The sequence below is a fragment of the Echiichthys vipera genome (genome assembly GCF_963691815.1).
Source record: "Echiichthys vipera genome assembly, chromosome: 3".
NCBI classification, from domain to species: Eukaryota; Metazoa; Chordata; class Actinopteri; order Perciformes; family Trachinidae; genus Echiichthys; species Echiichthys vipera.
The window spans coordinates 11,903,528-11,921,691 of NC_139828.1; the positions used below are offsets into that span (position 1 = coordinate 11,903,528).

At 42.4% G+C, this 18,164-nt stretch overlaps 1 protein-coding gene across 2 annotated transcripts in view; it reads left to right on the forward strand.

Annotated features, from left to right (window-relative positions):
- Positions 1–18,164, forward strand: part of cpamd8 (C3 and PZP like alpha-2-macroglobulin domain containing 8) — a 43,762-nt gene that overhangs the window by 19,905 nt on the left and 5,693 nt on the right. For both annotated transcript variants that reach the window (XM_083911638.1, XM_083911639.1), the window contains exons 28-41: positions 614–695; positions 5,385–5,541; positions 5,700–5,774; positions 7,305–7,470; positions 8,079–8,165; positions 8,913–9,049; positions 9,314–9,469; positions 10,351–10,413; positions 12,447–12,700; positions 12,795–12,882; positions 15,716–15,790; positions 16,015–16,120; positions 16,308–16,418; positions 16,496–16,708. In XM_083911638.1, the coding sequence (XP_083767764.1) occupies positions 614–695; positions 5,385–5,541; positions 5,700–5,774; positions 7,305–7,470; positions 8,079–8,165; positions 8,913–9,049; positions 9,314–9,469; positions 10,351–10,413; positions 12,447–12,700; positions 12,795–12,882; positions 15,716–15,790; positions 16,015–16,120; positions 16,308–16,418; positions 16,496–16,708 (1,770 nt within the window). The remainder of the gene's footprint in view (positions 1–613; positions 696–5,384; positions 5,542–5,699; positions 5,775–7,304; positions 7,471–8,078; positions 8,166–8,912; positions 9,050–9,313; positions 9,470–10,350; positions 10,414–12,446; positions 12,701–12,794; positions 12,883–15,715; positions 15,791–16,014; positions 16,121–16,307; positions 16,419–16,495; positions 16,709–18,164) is intronic.

The following is an 18,164-nucleotide window of genomic DNA, read 5'->3' on the forward strand; positions in this document are numbered from 1 at the left end:
TGCCTGCCATCTCAGAAACAGGCCATTCTGCAGATGGAGGTAAACCATAGGCTGCCCATAGGTTTATAAAATGAAGCTCAAAGTGGGTGACTCCCATGGATGTATTGCCTGATGCTGCCTTTTCTAGACTAATATAAAAAGGGGCAGAGAGGAGCATGTTGTCCCCACCCGTACAGTTGTCATGAAGGAGGCAATTAGCTAAAGAGACCAAACCTAGACCTTCCTTTGAACCAGTTTGTAAACATGTTTATTTGAGGTGTTGGGCATTTTAATATGGGTGTCTATGGGGATTGATCGCTTTTGGAGCCAGTCCTAAGTGGGTTTTTGTGCACTTCCATGTTGACTTCATTTTTCGGGTCCGGAGGTTAGAGAGTGTATATTTTTTGATAGCTGGTGCACTGACAATGTATCGTATGCCAGTCTTTATGCTTGCACTGTACATCCCATATGCCAGACTAGAACACACTTGACTGGCTGAATAGCTCTGTATAACTTGTAACTATATCTAGTTATAGCTATGTAAATAATTTTAGTAATTTCTCACTAATTCTAAAGAATTATTCTTGCTGAAAGTTCTGTTTCAACATCTTTCTCATTCTTTCTTCTTATCTAGGCTACCAAAGGCAACTGACCTACAAACGGCAAGATGGATCCTACAGTGCCTTCGGAGAAAGGGATTCCTCTGGCAGTATGTGGTAAGTCACTGTAGGTGTAGCTGTTGAAGTTTACACAACTCAGACCAGCCAAACATTCTTCAGCTTCAACTGGGACATAGGTTTCTGGCCAAAGCAATGAAATTTTTATCAGCATCTCAGCACGCTGTGCTCAAATTAATCTATTCCTGTTGATGTGTTTAAATGACTGGTTAGTTTTTCCTCTGAGTGTTTATTTCAGGTTTACACTCCCCGGAGGCAGGCAGGCAGGCAGAACCATCCCATGATATTTATAAAACTGAAATCAATGCTCTCAATGGGGAGCTCCACTGCTTGCATTTTGAGGCCCACGCACAATGTGCATACCTCTGGTTGATTTATGAGCTGAGGTGGGTATTATGATATTTAATAGAGCTAACGCTGTGAAACAGCAGGTTAAATAAATGACAGAGAATCATAAACAAACTGCATAATTGGATCCCCGAGGTAGGCAAAGCTGTCAAGATTTATTTGCAGTTAATCAGGGTTCGTATCCATGACACTGTGGACTGAGTGGACCCATGCTGCTTTGGCCCCACAGACGAGATCTTAATGATAACTATTGGAGACACTCTAATAAGTTGTCTGGAGCCACTTCACCAAATGGCTTTCTACCTTTTTTTTTAATATCACCGAGGAAAATAGAAGCGGAGCACGCCTCTTAATGACTCACTACCTGTGTGTAATTGGTAACATTAAACTTCTATGGAAACCTTGAACTCTTCATGTGATGACTGTTAGAGGATATGAGGATGTAACAAGCAGCGGTTTGGAGTTTTCTTTGGCGCCCGGGGCAACAAGGGTGGGTTGTGGGCACAACTTAGAGGGTGAACCTTCAGTAAACCTACATCAGACACACTATGAATCCATCAACAACACGGTTGCATCCAAAACAAGCCCAGCTTTTGTTTTGAGTTCCAGAGTTCATGAGTAGAGCAGTGCATTTACTGCCTGCTTAAAAGCAATCATAATGCAGTGTTAATGTATTCCAGCTTGTAAAAATGTATCTGAGTGGAAATTGACAGGATCTAATGAAAAGATTGAACATAATGACAAGGGCTGGCAGTAATGGTTTGGTGTGCAGCGCTGGCCATCTCTGGTGCCAAGGTTGTTAACACTGCACAGAGTGGGCTGAAAGTTCACTGACTTCATGTAATTCAGAGGCAGGGAGACACTGACAAGGAATGATGAGGATGATAGAGTATGTTTTCAACCCCTGGCTCCTTTTCATGTTGAGCTGAATGAGAACTACCTGTGTTTTGTAAATAAAGTCATACAGACCAACGTTGTGGTTGGTTGAGGGTTTATGCAAACATAAACATAGGTTTTTATTTCCGTACTTATGAAGACTTTTCATCGACTACATTCATTCCCTAACCAATGGCCCCAGCTGTAGTCCTTTGAACTAAACATAACCTTAGTTTCAACCTTAAAGGTCCCATATCATGCTCATTTTCAGGTTCATACTCGTATTTTTGGTTTCTACTAGAACATGTTTACATACTTTAATTTTTTTTTTAAATCACATTATTTTTCTCATACTACCTGTCTGAATATACCTATATTCACCTTCTGCCTGAAACACATTTTAGTGCCTGTCTTTTTAAGCCCCCTTGTGATAAAAACAGCCTAATCTACTCTGATTGTTCAGAGTTTCTGGGTCTTCTACATCTGTGCTCTCGGCGTGTCCGCATTCCAGTTGGAGAATGACTGTAACAGTTTCTCTGTGTTTTGAGTGTTTGATACTTTCACAGTATTATCAGCACATTGACCTGCATGGGAGAAAGACATGAGAATCTAACTTTTTACAATATCGGACCTTTAACCTTGACGTATTAAATCCCCCCTTTGGATATTGTAATGTTTCCCCCCATTGAAACCCTCATCTCTTTACTACTGTGTGTGTTTTAAATAAAGGAAGCCCTCAAGTGTCCATATGTTTGTTTGTCCATTTTAGTTAACAGAGAAAGCTGAAGTCAAGCTAAACTAAAAACAAAAATGTGCTCCCCCCCCTTCTATAATGATTTTTAGGAATGGGGCAGTTCTTTTTTTCATTTTTTCTACATGTTGAGGCTGGCATGGCATTTGTTTTTGCCCAAAGACTGATCTAACAGCGTTAGCTGGGTTGGGGGACTGGATGCCGGAGATGGAAAGAACTGATATCTGCTGCTGTATTAACCCATTATCTATTTCCAGTCCTGCGCTAAACTTGGAAGACAATGTTTCTTTCTACCTTTAGTTAGAGCTTGACGATTAGAGCCATTGAAGAGGTGTGTAAAAAAAATAAATGAAAATAAAGCCATCTATTCTATACTTATGATCACTAAACATTAAGTCATGCAGGCTTATCACAAAGCTATCATCCTCATTTAGCCTGTAAAAGTAATCCTGAGAAATGAAAATATAGACATATCCACTAAATGTAATAGAGACTTGATCAGCCACAGGCAGACTTTTGCCAGCATTTAGTGTCTTGATCATAGACTGTATAACATATGGACTTAGTCTCTGTGATGTCACGCGTAAGTTTCTGAAGAGCTGTTGTGAAGTTCAAAGGTGTTGCCATCTTGACAGTGCCTAACTCCCAGTTGATCCAAAAACGGGCAGAGGTGAAGCATGGATGTAGCTGAGGCAGGCCCAGTGAAACCTTCAGTCCATGCTAGCTACCGGTCGCTCAAAAGCGTCCATTCCCTTAATTATAAAAAATAAAAATCCACCCCCCATACAGTTGTCATGAACAGTGAAATTAGCTACAGAGACCAGTTTCAGGCTGTAAACATGTTTATTTCTGCTGTTGGGCAGAATGGGGGTCTATGGGGATTTACTCCCTTTTGGCTATTCAAGGAACTGCAGTTTTGTTTTTTGTTTTTTCCGTATTGGTTAAATTTTTCAGCTCCGGAGGTTGCAACTTGATGTAAATGTGTTGTGATCCAGAGGAATTGTTTGAAATGTGTAAGGAGCCTCAGAATCCCAGAATAATTCAAACTTGTAGAGGTTTTGTATAATTAGAAGTTGGAATTCAGCCCTGGACGTTACCTCTGGGCTTTGATTTAATTATATAGTTTCATAGTAGCAGCAGTAGCACCTAATCCATTCATTTTGTCATCACCGGCCTCAAGGCAGATACCCCTAACCCTTGTTGGTGTAATCCACTTTAAGCTTACATGGACTGTCTACTGTTGTATGCTACATGTGTGAAAGGAAAACTCAGGATTATGTGTGTACCTGAGTCTCCTGACATTGTCCCTAGTTCATATGAAAACGGCTTTAGTTTAAGTGATAGATCTCTGGATGCTTTTTCCAAAATGACACACCGGCATCGCCTCAATAGTTGAAGGCAAAAGCACTTGAACAGGAGTTGGAACACTTTCTCCAAGTCCGACTCATAACATTCCCTTTAAGCTTGTCAAACTAGGTTTTATCATGGCGCACAGCCACGTATTGTCTTCTATTGACCTTCAGATCTACCCTTTGAAGTATGCAGCTGGATATGGGTAGCTTAGAGAGGGAATTTTGAAGTTCAAAAAACAGGAAAAAGAATAAGGAAGGGGGAGAATCAGGAGAGGGTGACCCTAGCCAAGGGCCAAGTGGTGGAAGTGAGCATGTCTAGTGCTTCCTTCCTTCCCCAAACTAAATCATATTTACACTCTCCAGTACCTTTCCCTGGGGCGCGACATTTAAAGCCAGTGACACAATATTATTTAACTTCATAAAAATTCCAACAGGCTTGCGGCCTTATCCCTAGTTTTGTCTCCGGGGAGAAATAACATCCAGGTTCCAGCCAGGGAAGATTTAGTGCTTCGCTTTATGAGAGCAAAGTTCTTTTTTTCCTACTCATCTCCCCTGGTGCTCTTTCTTGGATTGTACTCACTTACGAGCTGTGAGCACTACTAGAAACTAGAGCATGACCTGTTTGTTTATTTCTTCATTCCCATCTTGTGTTTCTTTCTTCATATGGTAAGCAGCTTGCCTCATCCTGTAAGTCAGTAGTGGTCAGGGGTGCTGTAATGGAATGTCTTGCTGTCACTGAGGAGTTGTTGGCCAAAGAGTGCAGTTTTCAACCACTACCGGGAGGTCTGTTGTTTATGGATGAGTGTGTGTTTATTAGCTCAGCCGTGTCCCCCAGGGCTGACCTTGGCCTTTCTCTGTGGTTCCCCTGGTCCTTCTCCACCATGGCCCACAAAAACCATGGCTCATAAACTTCCAGTTGCACTCCCAGGCCAGCCAGATTCACAACCTTCGTCCCTGGGATCAGTGTTTGTATAAGTTGTGGAATGCTTTGGGGGAAACTCGAACATACATGTAGAAAGATACTTGATTTTACATTCTGAAGAGCACAGCTGCCGCATCCTGTAGTGGTGATCAAACATCACTGCACCCATCTGCTCCCCTCCTCGCTTCTTTTCTTTTTTCCATTTCCTCAGATCCGTCCAGACATACCAGGCCTTTCTCCCTGCGCCTTTGACAAAAACAGTCCCCCCCCCTGTTGACAGATTGAAGACTGTGACTTGTTGGAAAACTCTGTTGAAAAAGTCATTGCAGTCAAACTCTTGCTGTTGTGATTGGAGTCAAATTCTTGATAGTTTTGGGGGGATTTGTTGGCACATGTTTCAAAGGATCTTAGATATATCTCCTTCCCCTCACTCATCTTTATCCGTCTCACCCCTCAACCTCCATCTCTTCCACCTCTAGGTTGACGGCATTTGTGCTGAAGTCCTTTGCTCAGTCTCGGGGTTTCATCTTCATTGATCCTGAGGAGCTTCGTGCAGCCAAGTCCTGGCTCATCAAACATCAGAGAGATGATGGCTCCTTCCCCGCCATGGGACGAATCCTCAACAAAGACCTGCAGGTAGGCTTGTCTCTCACTAACTGTAACTGCAAAATTTACAAGATTTAATGGAATGAATAATTGGATGAAATATCCTTCAGACTTCTGTGAGATTTACGAAAATTGAGTTCCCCACAATGTAAAATTAATTAAAAGCGAATGTGTTCTTTTGTCCACAGGGAGGGATCCATGGGAAGATCTCACTTACAGCTTATGTGGTAGCAGCTCTCTTGGAGACAGGCATAACCACAGAGGTAAGAAGCCCAACAAACTTGTATGTCACTGCAGTTGGTGAAAAAAAAAAGAAAAAGAGAAATGTTCCACTTTGCTTGAACTGTTCACTTACAGCAGATGAAGTGGTGTAAACATTGATTCATGATGGTTTAAGTGGAGCAGGTATTTTAACCAATGCACTACCTCTCCCACCTGAACCACATAGTCTTGTAGCCCATCCTACCAGCCTGCTGTGAATTTAAGTAACAGGTCGTGTGTGGACGTATCGCTGCATTCCTGATAGTTGTGAAGATGGATGTGCTGGCAGTCAGCCTTCTCATATTTGTTATGCCCCAGTGCTGCTAATCTAATATCTAATCACGTTGTGGACTACATCAAAAGATTTTGCCTGACGTGCAGAGACAATTAAGTTTCTTGAAAGACACCTTGGTGCATTCCTCCCTGTCTCCTTTCTGCTTTTCCCCTTGTTGCCCTACTTTTTCTCTCTGTTTTTTGGCTTGATTTGTCTTTACTGTCTCACTAATAGCCAGCCCCAACAATTAAACATTGGCAGCATGTGTGCTGTTCAATCACTAAAAGACAAGGGAAAAGGAAGAGTTACAACATTATTCTTGGTTACTCTGGCAACATAAAAGCCTCCAAACCTCTATTTTTTTGTCTCTCCATTTGTCCACATAGTTGATTCTTTATTTAGCATTTCCTCCCCCTGGCTTCCCTCCATCAATCTGTCTCCCCTCCTTTCCTCTGCTATCTATCCTAAAGGACTACTTCTGAGAGTTTGTCCTTTTACAACTGATAAAAACTGAAAAGGTATCCTTCACATCAAAGCAGAACCTTCAACCCCCCTCCAATTTCACTTAATTAAAAGATGACTGCTGCAATTACAGTGAGTGGCTCTGGAGGCCTATCATCTAAGGGATAAGAGGGAAGGTCACATCTGCATGAGATGAAAGTCAACTCTCAACTTTTTAATGGCCACAATGAATGTTTATTCAATAACTGCAACTGAGCAGAGGAGGCGGTTGTGAGCTTGGACAGGGCAGCCTCTAAAGTTGAACATAGAGATGATGATGTTGATGGGGATGATGATTGTGCGTGTGAGTGTGAAAGCTACACCAAAGGTCTTGTCATGTACTGTAAGAGGCGTACAATATCTAATGATCCCAGTGGGAATAATTATGTTGCTGCTGACAGAATAAAAGAAAAAGTTAGCACTACAAAATTTAGTTTTTGTAGTTATTGGTTCAATAAATCTTCATTAAAAAGAACTTGATCCTGTGATTTGTGTGTATGAAATGTTATGTCCCTGTACATCAGGAAGAAGAACTGTAAAAGTCAGTTCTGCAGTATAAGCTCATTGTCTCTGATAGCCAAAGTTGAGTTCCCCTCTTTCTCCTTCAACTTTAATAACAGTTCATGTGTTTATGCTGCATACTACTGAGTTATCAATTATCATAACATAATTTGACAATTATTAGATCTGCTATTATTCCCCTTACAGACACATGTTAATTTTGTGTTTGTCATATGTGCTGTCCTGTCTGGTCCAGGAAGAGAAGGTGGCAGTGGCCAAAGCCAAAGATTTTCTGGAGAGCAACACCTACTCTGCAGATGACCCCTACACCACGGCCCTGTCTGCATACGCCTTGGCTCTGCTACGCAGCCCATATGCCCCCCTGGCCCTGCGCCGCCTCAACCACATGGCCATCACACAAGGTACTGCCACACTCAGTCGTCACTGTGAGAAACACAGTCAGCAAGTCACTGGAGTTTCATTCATTTAGAGCTGAGTAAGCTGCACAACAGATGTATTACTAGGTGACCAGATGTTGCTGTAAAAACAAGACTAAAGCACCACACGCAAAAATCTCAGTGGAAATCAATGAAAATCTTAAATATTATACTGTATATATATAATATGTATCATACATATTAAGTGTTTACAGTTAAAACCTTCTGCCCTAAGGCTTAGGCACAAGATATAGGGGAGAAACGACTGTGAAAGAAGCTGCTGTAGCATTCAGCAGTAGTTCAATCCGCTCCTCCCTTTCCCCCTCTGTTTCTTATCTCTATGTTGGTTTCCTTCGGCCATTTCCTCCTCTTCCTCTTGACTGAAACTTTCTGCAAGTTTTGGCAGATTTTACAGAGTTTAGTGGAACACAAGAAACACAATCATTTTATTTCCTATGTGAAATGAAGACACAGGGCTTGGTTGCATAGTCGGTGAAAGATTCAGACAATTAGGATATTGATACAATGAGATGATGATACAGGATACAGGATGCGCTCTCTCTGTCTTTATCTCACTTTGTTTTTCTTTATAGATGGACTCACCCATTGGAGTCTGACTGGCAGCACTATGACAGATGAGGACACCTTCATGGGCTTCAGCGATGGCCTCTCTCAGTCAGGTATACTTTTTAATTACTATTTATCCTTTTCATTTAAAGGTCTCATATTGTAAAAAGTGAGATACCATGTCTGTTTGGAGTATAAAGCAGGTCGGGGTACTATATAAGTACTTTGAAAGTATTGAGATGCTCAGTCTACAGAGAAATGCACACAGCCTGTATTCAGAAACTGTGCCTTTAAACTAGCCATCGGACTTCTTACGGTTGCAATGTCACAACAATACTATACGTATATAGGTAGGAAGTGCAGCTACAGTGCCGTTACAGTCATTCTCCATCTTAAATGATGGTGCAGAGGGGCAGAGAACGCTGACGCGGAAGACCCAGAAACACAGACCAATCAGAGCAGACTGGGATTTTTTGGGAGGTGGACTTAAAGAGACATGCGCTAAAACGGAGCGTCTCAGACAGACAGTGAATACAAGTGTACAGGTATATTCAGACAGACAGTATGAACATTAAAACATGTAAACATGTTGTAGTAAGAACCCAAAATACAACTGTGAAACTGAAGATGAGCAAAATATGTGCTCAGGTATTCCAGTACCTATTGGAATAGGAAGGGAAAGTGCATGATTATTCCAGTGCATTAGTCTTTATGGTATTGCTATATAATTAGTATACAATAGTGTTAACTGTTCCTGCTTCCTGTCATCCTCTTGGCTAACCACATAGATCTGATATTGTCTGATCCCCCGAAATAAAATGCAGAATTCAAATAAGAATCCAATTGTTGTTTGTTCCCAGTGGTATCAGCAGAGGTGGAGATGACTGCCTACGGTCTTCTGACCTATACCCTCCTAGGGGATGTGGCTTCTGCCCTGCCTGTGGTCAAATGGCTCTCCCAGCAAAGGAATGCCTTGGGTGGCTTCTCCTCCACACAGGTAGCCCTGTCTCTCTGGCTTTTCTTGTCTTTTAGTTCAGCCACCTGCAGCATCATTCCATGATCTAATAAATAAATACAATAGCTGTTCTTTGCGCAGTTTCTCTCTGTTTGAAAATAGAAGAATAATCACAGAAATGACAATGAAAGTTTAAAAAGAGAAGAACATCATTTCAGTTTCTTTTTTGATGACTGTCTTCAGTAAAACTGATTTCACTAAAATTTACTCAAGTGTAAAGTAGATTTTTATTCAACCCCTTTGCAGGACACATGTGTAGCTCTGCAAGCTCTGTCGGAGTATGCCATCCTTTCTTATGTAGGAGGGGTCAACCTTACAATCTCACTGGCCTCCACCAACCTCGACTTCCAGGAGACCTTTGAACTCAACAGAGACAACCAGAAACTCCTTCAGAGTGCCAAGGTAACCATGTCCATGGAAACAGTGAATACTATCAATCATTTCTTTAAGGCAAGCATGCTCCTCAGTTTTTTTTGTGTGCAGATGAGGCACGACAATCGATTTGCTATGCTGCTGCCTTTTGGATTGTTTGTCCAGGTTGACAGTGCTTTATCAACGCTAATCGTCAACTCCACTGATGATTGCCAGGACTTCAGAGAAAGCCCAGTGCTTTAATGCAATGCAGAAACTTTTCCCTCTTTATTATAGTGATTGATGAGGAAAGACCAGAGCTACACTCTGGCATTAAACATTAATCTCTGTTTCTATGTCCGGCTGTTTAGTAGCCAGGACCTTTTCACACTGCCAAACCAAACCAGGCTTAACTGGACTGGATTTCCCAGAAGCACCTTGTTGGTCTGTTGATTTTATAACTTTATTTTATTGGCTTGTTTGCCCACACATTTCAAACTTCACAGTGTGGGCACGCACAACCTTGGCCAGGGCACTGGGCGTCAGTTCTGTGTGTGTGTGTGTGCGTGCGTGCGTGCGTGCGTGCGTGCGTGCGTGCGTGCGTGCGTTCGTGTGTGTGTGCATGCACGTGTGTGTGTGTGTGTGGGTGGGTTGGGGTGTGTTTGTGTGTAAAAGTGCTCCATCAGACAGCCAGAGTGGTTCAGGTGAGAGTGCAGTATGTTGGCTCTCTGCCGGGCATGTTCCTTTGCTGTGATTAGTGGTGTCAGCTTAATTGGGGGCAATTAAGGGCCTGCTGGTTAGTAGCCAGGGAACCACTAGTGGCAGTGCAGCAGCCTACAGCATTCATTCACTTGATAAATGACTCATTCACCTCTCGCTGCCCCCTCTGACTCTTTGTTTCTCTTATTTTCTCTGTGTCTTTTTTTTTTCAGATCCCGAGTATCCCCACAGGCCTATTTGTCAGCGCTAAAGGAGAGGGCTGCTGTCTGATGCAGGTATAGTAGTATTCACACAACACAGACACATTTGCAGTCTTGAACATTGTCCAAAAGGGAACTGTAACACTAAGCTTACGTCATCAAATCACAGCAAAAAGCTGTCGGTACAGGAGAATCAGTTGCTGCCGTCGCGTAATGACTACATTCCTCCCTTTAAATTGGAGTAATCTGGTAGAGTTTAGTGTTTTGGAATGTGTTGATCATTCCTGTTGATTCCTGAGGTCCCCTGGACAGGATGCTGTTTACTTCCTACCTTGTCACAGATGAACAAAAACCTCTTTCATAAACAGAAAGGGTCATTCTTCCTTTTTTTTGTTGAATACTATTCTGTCCTGTCTTCTTATCACCCTTGTTTAAACATGTGTCTACATTAAAACCAAACAAGGCATAAATGAAAAAGCATGAGTGATCAAAAAATGTTTACATTCTTGTTTTTCGGAAACTTGTATGTGAGATATGGCTTGACTTGACTGAGGCAGAGCCAGCTACAGCAGCGGATGTTGTGTTCTGCTGTGTAGTGCTTGAAATGTCTTCCAACTAGTTTTCCTGTGCAGGTTTCTCACACACACAATTTCTTTCTTCACGCCTCTCTCCCTCTCTACTTTCCCTCCATCTACACCTTTCCGTGCGTCAACACACCCCTCTGACAGCCCCTCGGGCCAGCAGCACCTGGGCTTTAATGAAATACAAGAGCGGGACAATCAAAGAGACCTGCGTGTGTGTGTGTGTGTGTGTGTGTGCGTGCGTGCGTGCGTGCGTGCGTGCGTGCGTGCGTGCGTGCGTGCGTGCGTGCGTGCGTGCGTGCGTGCGTGTGTGCGTGTGTGTGTGTGTGTGTGTGTGTGTGTGTGTGTGCGTGTAGACATACTGTATGTGATGAGTAGGCTATGTGTCCTGTGCCTCAGGATTGTTATTTAGTAGCTTTGCAAAGCTCTCAAATCCGACTGGTTGATTTATTCAGAATGTGTACAGTTCTGGGAATAATAATCTTCTGTGAAATTAAAAAGAGCGTCAAAGCTGTGAGTTGTCCTCCGGCTGAAATAGTAGTCTACTGAAAGCATGTCTTGTGTCCAGTGAGTATGATTTGTGGTTTATGCTTTAAAGTGCTGCCTAAGTCTTTTCAAGGCCAGAGGTCTTAAATACTTGAACTCTTAAGTAGTTTGTTTCCAATTGATGATGCCAAAACGAATTAATTTTGTTTCTTCATACAAAAATATTTATATTTTTTTACTAATAGCTGCCTCAAACATATCCCGGCTATTTGGAACAATAAATGAAAACCTGCTTTGATAGCAACTATATCACTATTTATTTATAGTGCCATATAACAAAAGTTATCTCAAGACACTTTACACATAAAGTAAGTCTAGATCACACTCTGTGACTTATTTATGATTTACATGAGATCCAAAAATTTCTCGATGAGCAACAATAACAGTGGCGCTGAAGACCTTCCTTTTGACAGGAACGTTGAACAGAGACGACTCTATGGTGGACGGCCATCTGCCTTGAGAGAGGCCGACAGACAGAGATAGAGAGACAGACAAACATACGGTGTGATAGTAGCCTTGTGAAAGAGTAAGCTACAACCAAAACAAGGTACCAAATTCCATGGTAATTCATCCAAGAGTTGTTGAGATATTTCGATAAAAGCCAAAAACATCATGTTCTGGTGGTGCTAAAGGAAAACAAAAGTCAGGGAATCAGCAAAGTTGGTAGGCTTCCTTCTCTGGGGAACATCACCACGTACCAAATTTTTACAGCAATTTGTCAAATAGTTGTTGCAATACTTGGACCAAAATGGTGAACCAACAGCAATTTCAAACAGTCAAGTAAATGTAAATTCAGCAGGTATAGGCCACTCCTGTCTAAGTGATATATGTCTTTTATAGCTGGGCACCATGATTACAAAGCCTGGTTGTTTTTTGTCCTTTTCGATCTACTCAGGTTGCTTTAGCTGAGCATTTAAAGTCTCACTGTTATGGATATCCTTCTTAAACAATACACTCTCACCGCTCTCTGTGTGTCTGTAGATTGATGTGTCTTACAACCTACCTGACCCAGTATCCAAGCCAGCCTTCCAGCTCAAGGTGGACCTGAAAGAGCCTTTTCAGGAGCGACACCTGCAGCCCTCCTCGTCTTCCCGCCATTCTTCCCCGCGCTCCCGGAGCCGTGCCGACAATCGCTCTGAGCTTAACCGGAAACGACGGGCACCCATCGATGATGATGACCCAGCAGCCCACCAGGACAAAATGGACTTCCACATCTCCTTAGAAGTCTGTGCCAGGTAGAACACACAAACTACATACAAGTTTACGCACATGCAAAATTCTGCTACTAACAACCCCCCATTTTCATCCTGTCCCCGACTCTCCGCTTAGGTGGCTCCATTCAGGGTCGTCCAACATGGCCGTCATAGAAGTTCCAATGATTTCCGGTTTCCGAGCAGATGTTGAAAGTCTAGAGAGGGTATGTAATCATGCTGATACACATGTGCACACTCTGCCAAATATTTAGAGATTGCACATCATCCCGAACATACACCGACCCATAGGCACCCATTAAGTGATGTATTCGTGGCTCACAGATTGTTAGACAGGCAGGGCAAGTAGTCAGGTAAGTGCAAAACTGAAATGCAGGTGGAAAGAGAGACACATGCATCCACATCTGGAGGCCATTTGACAAAAAAGCAGTATATCATAGAATCTCTTAACATACTCTCATAAACAAATGCACACATACTTTGGATATGGATATTTTTCCTGTGGTACAGTGGAGGCCTGATGTTGTGTACATAGTTTTCAGGTAGGAAGTGATTACTGGACATAATTTCCATTGTTGTAAGAAGTTGGACGGAACAACTTCTGAAGACTTTCTTCAAATGGGACAGGCCCTCTACGTTTTATGTGTTACACACACATCTCCATGTGTTCGTATGTGTCATAGGCAAGGGAAATATCATTAAAGTGAGGGTCACTGTGTGTTTTTTTTTTAATATGATAAGAGAGAGACAAGCCGGCTCACTCCCTGCAGAGTTACAATGTCTCAGGGTCAGAGGCCAACGGGCGTGTCTCGGCCTACAAGGCCAAACACACACACCTCTTTGGGCCTTGTGAGGTACAGAGAAAACTCGAGTCGTTCACAAAGGACAGAGGGAAGAGACGGATATACTAGGATTAGGACTGGATTAAGGGAGTAACAAATTAAGGATGGATGAGTGACTTAAGCTATGGTTCTACTGATGGAGAGCAAGAGAAAGCGAGGATAAATTTAAGTGGTGGATCCAAGTCAGATCCCAAGCCACCCATCAGAAGCCTGTCCGTCAGTACTTGACAGTTATAGAGCCTTAGCCTATAGAGTCTGCAGGCTCCCCCCTCTAAAAGAGCCACCTCCCTGACTACCTGGGGGGATGTTAAACACACACACACACACACACACAAATACTCCTGTGATTGTGTCACTTGAGGCTGACCTGAGTTGCAGTGGCTAACAAGCTCAGTTTACACCCCTGCTGGCCTCCCTTGGAGTTTTACTGCTGCCTGCCCGACTGCCACTTACATTCCTCAATTTATGGTGGCAACGTTGGCTTCTACAGTCATATCTAGTTGCTTTCATGGAAACTGAAGTCATGAATGATTAGTCCGGTGACTGACTGGGAGTTACCACGGCCTCTTATCACCCTATATAATGAGCTTTGTTTAACAACCCAGAATACATTGTGAATATAACATTTGAGCTATGGGAGTTCATTGGCAATGTTTAGTTACCTGATAGACAAACAATGATTTTGTACACAGAGAGACCAATTGTGTGTGTGTGTGTGTGTGTGTGTGTGTGTGTGTGTGTGTGTGTGTGTGTGTGTGTGTGTGTGTGTGTGTGTGTGTGTGTGTGTGTGTGTGTGTGTGTGTGTGTGTGTGTGTGTGTGTGTGTGTGTGTGTGTGTGTGTGTGTGTGTGTGTGTGTGTGTGTGTGTGTGTCTGTGTCTCGGTGTCTCGGTGGCGCCAGCTCAGGCTGAGCACCTCATAAACCCCTGCTGTCCAAAGGCTGCCACCTTTGACAGAATGAAAAATTCCCCCCGTTGGGGGAATTAACTCTGCTGGCTCTCTATGCACACACACACATTTGCAGTAAACAGCCTCCCTATTACTCATTCATACACTCATATTTACCAGATATAGTCATACATGCACATCTGACCAGCTCTACATTTATGCACGAGGTTCACAACATACCAGAAACTCTGTTAGGCGATCCCAGAGGAAAGCTATGATCCCTTGTTGATTTCAACTAATAAAAAATGCCGAGCGAAGTACATGATTGGTAACCTTTACATTTTCCACCCTACAGTCATGGTAACGTTCCAGTTGTGGACCACAGATCACATTCAAATGCACACCATGTGGACAGTTGGGCGATAAGGGCACTGTACTTGAGGTGTAAATTACGAATCACAATGCTGATTTAATTAACTTCCTTTTAGGTCAGTTTAAAGATTCATAGTCACTGACTATCCAGTTTGTTCACTGATTGTCTGACCTCCAATTGATCACATCTCTGATCAAATTCATTTCAGTACAAGCTAAGTTAGTTACATATTACTGTTCACACTGTGGCGACGTTCCACACTGATTCAGACCATCGTGCTAGTTCTAGCTGTTAATATTTAGTTCAGTAAAACACTAGGCATTAACAAGCACTGTTTGTAATGTTAATATTTGAACTGTCACATATGTGGGACATTTATCACATCATGATTGTTTCTGTGGTTTGCAAGCATTACAACACAGGGTTTTTGTTACATGTTACACCGGTATATTTAATCTCAATGAATGTAATAAACCCTGGTTAGAGTGAGAAGGAGCTGTCCAGTCCACTGTGGTGCTGATTACTATCTATGTCCATGACTACTAGTTGTCCGTTAATGTTAGAATCAAATGTCCAGCTCGTTTGACTTTCAGCCATGTGCTCTTTGTCCACCAATGTGCCTTTTGTAAGCTACTATTAACCAGTTACAGCCTAAAGTCTACATTTGTTTTATCATCATAGAGTTCCCAATAAATGTAATGCATGAGAGATACATGCGTAGATTATTTGTTTTGTGTCGTTTTATGAATTAGTTGTGCCTTGTGAAACCCTCTGATTAATGCAAGAAACCTCTGAAAGGGATCACAAAAGTATTTAACACCCTATAAAAATGTTTGAACTAAACCAGGGCAAAATCTTTTAGTCTGTGCTTGAATCCTGTTGTGTTTTGTGTGGGTTTCTACATACTGAGCCTGATTTGCTTGTGTTTTACTCAACAGCTGCTGATGGACAAACGTGTGGGTCTGAAGCGATATGAGCTGAATGGAAGAAAAGTGTTGTTCTACTTTGATGAGGTGAGTTTAATCCAAATCACTGCATGATGTGTCCTTGTGTCAAAGAATAGTGTATGTGTAGGAGAAGGTTACTCACCAGTGTTTTCACAGGGTTGGGGAGAATTTTTGTGTGTGAATTTGTCTAAGAACATATTAGTGTGCATATTTGTATTACTCTACATCTGTCTGTGCTTTCTGGGTGTTTTTGTAAGCATTTGTTTTCAGTGTTTGTCACTTCTCTTTAGATCCCCAGCCAATGCATGACGTGTGTGGCCTTTCAAGCTGTCAGGGAATACATTGTGGGCAAGACAGCGCCTGTTCCGGTCAAGATCTATGACTACTACGAACCAGGTGTGCCTCTGATGAATATTTTAAGTACTGCTCTTTAAAGAGTTACGGAGCAGGAAAACTCTCTAACTCACCATGATTTATGTAGTGGCTTCTTTTTTTGTGGAAATTGTTATGGTGAGTGTCATCATTGTTTTGTGTTTGTATGGATGTGTGAATGTGCTGGTGTGGGTCTGTGCTTTTCATGCAGCCTTTGAGGCCACTCGGTTCTACAACGTTAGCGAGAGCAGTCCACTAGCACGGGAGCTGTGTGATGGACCCACTTGCAATGAGGTGGAAAGTTCAACCAACCAGTGGATAGGTAAGACTCATGCCACACCCTTAATGATTCACAGACAGCCTACTTCCACCAGCCTCTTAAAACATTTTTTTTTGCAGGTTTTGTGCAGGCAAACCAGTGTAACAATGTGTTTGGCTGCCTGGAGGAAGAACAGTTTGAGCGCTGCACTTGCTACAGGGACTGCGGTTATGACGGGGAGCCAGTTTGTGGGTCAGACGGACAGCTTTATCAGAACCAGTGTCAGATGGAGGTGTTTGCCTGTCGAAATGGGACACGCCTCAAACAGGTGCCGCTGTCCCAGTGTCCTCACAGTAAGAGCTCTCTCATCGTACATCTCCTGGTCTTCACTCATGTTGCTGCTTGCTCTACTATAAACTGTTTCCAGACCTCTGAATCTCCACCCACATCTCAGATTTGTTCAAGGAATCCAATCAGTCAGCTGGCTGAAGAAACAGTCATCAAAAACAAAACAGAGTTTAGTAGACAAGATTGAGAAGCGGTCTTCATCTTCTTACATAGTTACATAGTTAGCTAACTATCTAGCTACATTTGTCGAAAGTAGTTACAGCATGGAGGAGATTCACTCATCAGTAAGTCCATGTAGAGAAACAATTATAGTAGTTGTTGTAAGTAAGTATGAAAACGTATCATCATCAGTGTAGCTACAGTACTGTTACAGTCATCACCCGCCTGCAATGATGAGAGCAAAGATGCGGAAGACCCGGAATCGCTGACCTGTCAGAGCAAACTGGGCCTTTTTGGGAGGGGGGCATAAAGAGACTGGTGCTTTCAGGCAGAAGGTGAATACAGGTATATTCAGACAGACAGTATGAGAGAAATAATGTGTTTTTCCAACATTATAGCATGTAAATATGCTCTTGCTGAAACCGAAAATACAAGTATGAACCTCAATTTGAGCATATTATGGGACCTTTAACTCAATATAGTTGTTTGATCAATGTATAAGTGAACGGCTCCTAGCATCCAATGTGCCAGCTACTGGCAAAACAAAACAAGATATTGGCTAACATGAACACAACATGGGGCTCAATGAATTAAGCAAAACAAGAGAGTATGCAGCCAGATTGTCATGCCAAAGCTAATAGACTTTGATGCAAATAATTGCTTTAGTAGTCGTATTTCCATGAATGTATTTTAATGCACATTTTAAAGTTTTGCATTAGAAAAGCTGAATGGCAAAAAAAATATCCTCAAATGCGTGAGTTTTTACGCTCGCTTGAGGTGGTTTTTGCCTTAGAAATAGGGATTATGTATTAAATGGGATATGGAAACACCTTTGCAGATTAGGTTCTGATGTTAACTCACAGGACTGATCAGCTGTTTCCCGTCGGTATGCGTAGCCTATAGCACCAACTTCTGACCAAACTATGCTGTAGTATGGTTTATTTGCTCCAAACCAATTCATGGAAATGCGACTATTTCACATTTCTTTTTGGCAACATTTTAAAAATTTGCTTAAAATTCGCTTGACAATTGAATGGAAACGCGGCTAATGACTACATTTCACTTTTTTTGACAGAAACATACTCCTGCGCATTACATCTTGCAGTTTGCATCCTAGATCCGCTAATATCAACTGTAGGACGTGTGTATGAGTATGAGTATGTGTTCTCAGGAGCTTGTGTGTGTGTGTGTGTGTGTGTGTGTGTGTGTGTGTGTGTGTGTGTGTGTGTGTGTGTGTGTGTGTGTGTGTGTGTGTGTGTGTGTGTGTGTGTGTGTGTGTGTGTGTGTGTGTGTGTGTGTGTG